We start from the raw sequence: 7,819 nt of genomic DNA, 5'->3' as shown, positions 1-7,819 counted from the left end.
TTTCTGCTGACCGTTGAGTTGGGAGAAGAGAGAGTGCACAAGTAGAGAGTCGTACGACAGATGGCGGGATAATATATTTACTATTAAATACACAAGCCAAAATTAAATTTCCTTCCAGATAATTGCCCTGCGACATTGAGACTACCATAATTTACCCTCCTCCCAATGACAGCATACGAATAAATACCTTGTCAATAGTCTGACGGTAATTTGATGAGCAAATAAGAAAACGGATATTCTACAAAATGCCTACAATGTGTATACAGTAAACGTAAAACGCGAATTTTGTTTTCTAGCCGTAAATCATTACCCTAACCATTTCTCTTACACTGACTCGTTGCCATTATCATATCCATACATATGCTTTTGATTAACATACTATATTTTATTTACGAACATGTTATTTAAATTTTAAAGTACTGTGACGATGCTATAGTATTAAGTGTGTTCCAGGTGACAGGACAAATGATCTCAGGACAAATGATCTCAGACAAAATATCTCAGACAAAATATCTCACGGACAAATGATCTCAGGACAAATGATCTCAGGACAAATGATCTCAAGGACAAATGATCTCATGGACAAAAGATACCAGGACGAAATATATCAGGACAAATGATACCACGGACAATTGATCTCAGACAAAATATCTCAGACAAAATATCTCACAATATCTCACACCTAAATTTTAATTGTTTATTGGGTGACATTAGTTGATCTGAACAATTTTTATTAACTGTCGTATGGTTTTGTTTAATATGTTTGATATTGTTTATAGGCCCATATGATAATTGTAAGAAATGTTTGCCGTATAAATTTATCATATTGCACTTTTAAAATTGTATATTGCATTTTAAAATTAGGATTATTACTATAGAAGATTAAAGAAATTGTTCGATAGACAGCGTAGGCGGGCTTGCCAAACATGAGACAATCCAACCATTTCAGGTGGACGAAACTAGATCAAAGAGGATGAAATAACAATCGAGAAACACCTTCGTATCAAGGTGGCAGCCCGCTTTGATGGTAGAGACATGCCTTAAGGGAAAGACATCCGCCCTCCATGAACAATACAACTAATAGCTAAATTCAATAGTTATGCGTCGGTCACACCTTAGTGATCAGGTGACTAATGCTTATTTAAGACAAACAGCGGTCATCGCGGAGTTAGAACATGTCGAGCAAGAGTTCACACAATACATGATGACATAGTATTGGAGAGGTGTGATCATAACGAGGTACTGTCAGCAAAGAAACGTAAACGTTATGTTTGTGTTGATCATGCAATAAAAACAATAATTTTACGTTACGAACCTAGAGACCCATTAACATTTTTGAAAGATATTTCGCATGTTTTAAACATTATTGTTGTATAGCTACCGTTACTTTGTTTTATACATTATCATTTATCATACCTTTCAGGCGAAAGGAGAAAGTTTGTTTTCATTTTTATTTTTTCAAATCAAAGGCCATTACAAAGATTAAGTTTAATAAATCTTTTGATGGTTTGTTAAGTTTAACAAATTAATTTTATTCACAATTATGATGCGTAAAGAAAGTAAACAAAACCATATTGACAGTCAATTTAAAAAAAAGTTCAAATGAACTAAAATCATTGTACATACTATCAACATTTTGCTGTGAGATATTTTGTCTGATATATTTTGTCTGAGATCATTTGTCCATGATATCATTTGTCCTGATATATTTTGTCCTGGTATCTTTTATCCTTGAGATCATTTGTCCTTGAGATCATTTGTCCTGAGATCATTTGTCCTGAGATCATTTGTCCGTGAGATATTTTGTCTGAGGTATTTTGTCTGAGATCATTTGTCCTGAGATCATTTGTCATGAGCAAATAAGAAAACGGATATTCTACAAAATGCCTACAATGTGTATACAGTAAACGTAAAACGCGAATTTTGTTTTCTAGCCGTAAATCATTACCCTAACCATTTCTCTTACACTGACTCGTTGCCATTATCACATCCATACATATGCTTTTGATTAACATACTATATTTTATTTACGAACATGTTATTTAAATTTTAAAGTACTGTGACGATGCTATAGTATTAAGTGTGTTCCAAGTTGTCAAACAGAAGTCTAAGCCATTTTATTCAAACAGACGCCCTGCTACATTAATTCAAATATTTTATTTACATCCTACCTATCGATTTTCCTAACAGATTATTCCTATCATTCCACGTTTAAAAACTATACTGGCGCACGAGGACCCCGAAGAACAAGAACAAGTAACGGAGTTGCTGAAATGTTTGAGTATAAATAAAGATGCGAGTGAGAAAATTATTACTGACGACACTTTCAATGACATTTTAAATAGGCTTATGTGCAGTGAAAATAAGGACCTTTCGCAAAATGCAAACTCAATATTTTGGAGAACTGGAAGAGTGACGGGAATTTTGCCATCGAAAACAGGCTAGAATTTTTTATTTATTTATTAAAATAAACAAAATTATACTTATTAAAGCACTTTTATTACATAGTATGGTTGCATACAATACTTCATTTGATTATGAATTGAAGGAACTGCTAAAAAAGACACATGTTGTGTATTAAATTTTAACTCACTATTTGTTTTAATACATAAATAGATAGTATATTTTCTGACGACTTCCCGAAACATTTCAAAATAAAACCAACAATGATAGGCAAGGGTGCCTTTGGAACAGTCTTTAGGGTAGTTGACACGGACAGCCCGGATGAAGAAAAGTTTGTTGCAAAGAAAATAGAACCAAGTACAGCAGTAGCAATGGTAATTTTACCATACAGATATTCAATGAATAAATCCATTTTAAAAACATAAACCTCTTTCAATTTATATATAAAAGTAGATATTTTATTTTAAATTTAAAAATAAAGAATCTCTAATGTTTTTTTAAAATAACATTTATTTAACTGTTATGATAATGAAATATTAAAACAATCTATATAGATCCTAAGTGTTTTATTATTTTGTATTAACAATATTTTAAAATTATTTGTTTTACCAGGAAATATGTATAAAGGAGACAAAATTTTTATTAAAAGCAAAACACGAAAGAATTGTTCAGTTTCACGGCTTTCAAAAAACAAAGGATGCATTCTTTATATTCTTAGAATATTTGAAAAACGTAAGGAACAACGTTATTATATGTTTCTAAAAGTGTGAAGCACTGCTTATAAAACTATGTTTGCTTTCAAAATGTAAATATGCTATATTTAAGGGCACTCTGGAAGCGTATATTTCCAAAAGAGGAAATTTAAGCGAAGAATTGACGCGGCACTTTACTGTTCAAATTCTGGAGGGAGTGGATTACTTGCATAAAAACTACATTCTCCACAGAGATATTAAAGGTAAACTCCATTCTATTCGTTTTTATTTGAAACTTGCTGTACATTTTCAATGTCCTTGGTCAACAATACAATCTATAAGTGATTTAGTCTTGGAACTTAAATGAACAGTGGACTCGGCATTTTACGATTCAAATTTTGAAGTGTGTCGATTACTTGCCTCAAAATAATATACTGCATATGTACATGAAATGGATATTGTTAAAACACAGGTATTAAGTTATTTAACATCGAACTAATAGAGTTTACAATACAATTTTATAAGATGGCCTAATCACTCGAGTTTTAAGTATAAATTAATTATAATTATAATTACAAATATATTCATATAACGCGCAACGTTAAGAATAATTTTAATTAGGTTATATACACCTCAGGTAACAACATCTTAATGGTAGACGACATGAACATCAAGTTAACTGATTTTGGAATTTCTGAAATTATTGATGACAATGGAGTGGCAACAGAGATAGGAACAGTTCGATATATGGCCCCAGAAGTGATTTACACGGATGGCGGCAAGATAATAAACTACACAAGTAGAGCTGATATATGGTAAACATTTCTGTATTATGCAAGAAATGTAAATGGTTATTATCAATAATTGATCATAACTATTTACATTATTATGTGCATCTGGTGATATATAAGGATTTGAGTACATGCCGGTACAATGCAAGAAATTCAAAACCTATTTTGTTCCCAGAATATGTTCATATAGGTGGCCGTGATGCCATTGGGGTTAACAAAAACTACAACCTGGAAACTATACAAATATTTTGCTTGACAGTGATGTTTGTTCAAGTACCGTCTAGCAATATATGTTTTTTGTATTGTCCTGTTTGCGAATTTCAAGACTGACATTAAAAAGACAATACTATTTCATAAAACATGTGAATACAAAATATAGTTTTCTTAATGATAATGATAAAGAGAATGGAACGCAATGTCTAATATAAATGAAAATAAATAGAAACTAAAACTAATTAACATGGTATTTAATACAATTTCTAGCACATACGTCGCTCTACTATACGCACTGTTAATCCCATAACACAAAGCACACAACCAAGTTCTACAAGTATGCTCTCATTCAGCAGATCAATGCACACAATCAATCGATGGAGGCTACACATTCTTATAATGATCTCAGCAAACGGGTTTATTAGTTAAAATTAATAGAAATAGGCAACTAAAGGCCCATTCTAGCTTTTTATTTTTGAGTAAAACCTTTGAAAATAACTAATGACGTGATAGTTAGACACATATTACTTGTTCTTGATGTGGTATTTTACCGTAAAGATGGTGAAACGAACTGTACTTTCAAAACATTAATACACACAAAAATTCAGTCTACCGTATTGCCAAAGTAGATTTTAGTCGAATTTTTTTTTATTTTTACATATACAATTATAAAAACATTCGCAATTAGGGTATACAATATACAACCACTACTTTATCTAATATATGCCTATAACGCCTTAATAGATTTCTATGCCCTTTGAAAGTTACTAGTCATTAAAATAACCTGTAATTTTGTTTTGTCCACAGGAGTGTTGGCTGTACAGTTGTAGAGATGTTGACAGGAAAACCACCAAACTCGTCACTTTTGACATGCCAGATTCCCGTACAGACGGTCGTGTTTGGTGCACCACCAAGATATCAACTGCCTCAATCATCTTCTGGTTTATTACTGGCATTTTTAGACAGGATTTTTCAAAGAGAATCTAAGCTTAGACCAACAGCTGAATGGTTGCTGAATAATGAACCATTTATAACAGAAAACCACGAAAACAATGCGTTCATTGTGAAAACTACGTTAGCTGAGATTGATGAAAAATTTAAACTTGATCATTCAGCTAAAGAAATTAACTTAGTTGAACCATCTGAGTTATCTAAAGACGATCAGTTAGTTGAAAATGATCACTTATTTGGAGAAATTGATGGCATTGAACTATCTGAAATAGTTAAAAGAAATATTTAAAACGAATCATTTATTTAAAAAATTAAAAGACGGCAGTGACTTGAAACAATAGTTGAAGACGTCCAGTTGATTGAAAACTATCCGGTATTTAAAGTAGATCAGTCAGCTGAAAACTATCAATTAGTAGAAATAGATCAATTAAAAAGATCTAATCTTCATCAGAAAAAGATAATCCAATAGAATAATAATTAAAAAAAACACGTTATTGAAATAACTCGGTTAGTTTTAGAAGACCAGTACAATAAAAGATATGTTTACGTTTATGACATTTTCGACAAGTTTTTTGCTACAGCGCATCAAAACAAAAAAACAGCAACAAATTAACTGGTTAGGTATCTATATATATAATTCTCTTCTTCGAGCCGTTAGAAAACAAGCTGCAAACGCTCTCCCTACCTCCCCACCCCTACATGGTTTTAGTGAGCTGTGTTCACACTAAATGTTTACAAGCAGAGCCAACGATTTTAAACGTAGGGGGGGGGGAGGGGGGAGGGAAGGAAGGGGGGGGTTTATGGTCCTTAACGAGCTACTTATAGTGTTTTAAAGAAATATTTTCAGTGTCAGCGTTGGTACTGTCGAATTCACAAATTATGAATTATTGAAAATTAGAAAGAACTAAATAGCGGCGTATGTTATGCCGCGGGCCGGCTCGTGTTTTATAATTGAACACATTGATAGTGAAGGTTAGTTGGCTCTGACACTTTATTAGAGAAGGTTGGAATAGGTTTATCATGATACATGTTTATCACAGCACAAGTGTGAAGGTTTACTATCTCATTTTTAGTCTTTGCATAGAAAACATAGTTTATTAAATGTTTTGTATTACATTCTACAATTTTGATTGTCTAAGTTTTAATGTAATGCTGTTGTCACCAGGATCTTCTCAATATAGAGCCCAGGTTTTGTGCTTTGATTTGCCATTGAGCATTTATCCGGTGGTTTGGTTCTACTAGGGAGCCATATTATATTATCATTATTATTATATATTGTAATTATCTTGATACTTTCTATCTGTTTAGTACTTTGTAAAAAATATGTACTTCTTTATTAAATTTATGTTTTTTTTATTGAAGGTATTTAATGTCACATGCATGCTCTTAATTTGCACGCAGCAATTTTATGTTATTTAATATTTGCAATTTAGTAAACTAAAACAAATGTGTCTGCAGGTAAGACTAACGGGGTGGTGGACTGTGTATAAAATAGACTAGTTATGTAAGTTATTATCTAGGATATATATGATATGATGTTTTACTATTTCAAAAGTGATTAAATTGTGTCAGTGGATATTACAAGCGAGTAGGCGAATGGATATACGACCAGTTATTTTAAATTAGGATTGGTCTATTTTGATTGTCTTTTATTTAACTTAACAAATTAGAAACACAATTAATTTGTACAGAAATAGGATAAGACTGTGGACATTGTAAATATATGTAAAAGAAAAGATGTGTGGGAAGTGTCTAATTATGTAGAGAAACAAGGGGATGTCACCTATACATGCTTTAATATTGAGTATGTTATTGTTTGTCTCCCTTTTTCCTCACTTAGTTGCATTTTGGTGTCAAAGGTCATGTCCACAGTAAACGTGTGCTTCAGTTCAGTAACTGGTAGGGTTTCTTTCAGACATTTTTCTCTCGGGTAAGGAGGAAGACGAATGAAATAAGAAATCAATCATATGGAAAAAAAAGGTTACGTAAAAACAGCTTACTTAGCTTAGCTATTTTATTCAAAATTCTCAAGCTTGACAATTACCCGAGTATCTTAGCTCGAAAATAATTGTTTCTGCTAACTTTACCAATTCATTTTGCATGTCATAAACTCGTACATTGAGCCTATATGATAACATTTACTAAAGATCTAACTATATAACTGAAAGTGTAGTGTTTTATGTAAGTACAACATTATTGTTACAATACACTTCTAAGGCCCAGATCTCTAGGTTTTTATTTACACCAAGTGACTATCGAAGATGGTTTCACAATGAAGGAACTGATAGCTTTATTTTTAATTTCTTTGAAAATAAAATTATTTGTATTGTTGCAAACGATTTAATTATAGTCGCCATTCTATATCATCAAATTTAAAAATAAAAGTGTGTATATTATAGTAAGTAAATAATATTTAATTTTATAAAATAATGCTTACATTTAAATTTTATGACGTGTTTTAATGTAATTTTTTAACCATTTAAATGTGTATTTCATAAATTTGCGCATAGTACATGATGACATTTACAAAAGATTTAACTAAGTAGGACAATAAATTGTTTATGTACGTAAAACAATATTGTTTTGTCTAAGTCCCAGGTCTCTAGATCTAGGTTTTATTTACACCAAGTGACTATTTAAGATGTTTTGCAATGAAAGCGCTGATTAATGTTTTTTTTTTATAAAATATATAGAGTAGAAAATAAAATTGTGTTAATGCTAATGATTTAATTACTGTCCGTATTATATATAAACAAGTATCAATAAAAT

The 7,819-nt window shown here is 31.4% G+C and overlaps 1 protein-coding gene across 1 annotated transcript; it reads left to right on the top strand.

Moving 5' to 3' along the window:
* The first annotated feature begins 2,648 nt into the window (after positions 1 to 2,648).
* LOC131944091 (mitogen-activated protein kinase kinase kinase 2-like) lies at positions 2,649 to 5,790 on the top strand. The gene is made up of 5 exons (XM_059304599.1): positions 2,649 to 2,777; positions 3,016 to 3,135; positions 3,229 to 3,358; positions 3,733 to 3,910; positions 4,907 to 5,790. The coding sequence occupies exons 1-5, from the start codon at positions 2,667 to 2,669 to the stop codon at positions 5,337 to 5,339; spliced, it is 972 nt and encodes a 323-aa protein (XP_059160582.1). The 5' UTR covers positions 2,649 to 2,666; the 3' UTR covers positions 5,340 to 5,790.
* The last annotated feature ends 2,029 nt before the right edge of the window (positions 5,791 to 7,819 follow it).

Source organism: Physella acuta, unplaced genomic scaffold (genome assembly GCF_028476545.2).
Source record: "Physella acuta isolate Inbredline_101_S28 unplaced genomic scaffold, ASM2847654v3 ptg000481l, whole genome shotgun sequence".
NCBI lineage: Eukaryota > Metazoa > Mollusca > Gastropoda > Physidae > Physella > Physella acuta.
Note: the sequence above shows the minus strand (reverse complement) of the source record. Positions and strands in the feature narration are given on the sequence as shown.

Coding starts and splice junctions, on each gene's coding strand:
- LOC131944091 (XM_059304599.1), top strand. CDS start 2,667: ATGATAGGCAAGGGTGCCTTTGGAACAGTCTTTAGGGTAGTTGACACG. Junction 3,136..3,228: donor TCTTAGAATATTTGAAAAAC/GTAAGGAACAAC, acceptor GCTATATTTAAG/GGCACTCTGGAAGCGTATAT. Junction 3,911..4,906: donor ACAAGTAGAGCTGATATATG/GTAAACATTTCT, acceptor TTTTGTCCACAG/GAGTGTTGGCTGTACAGTTG.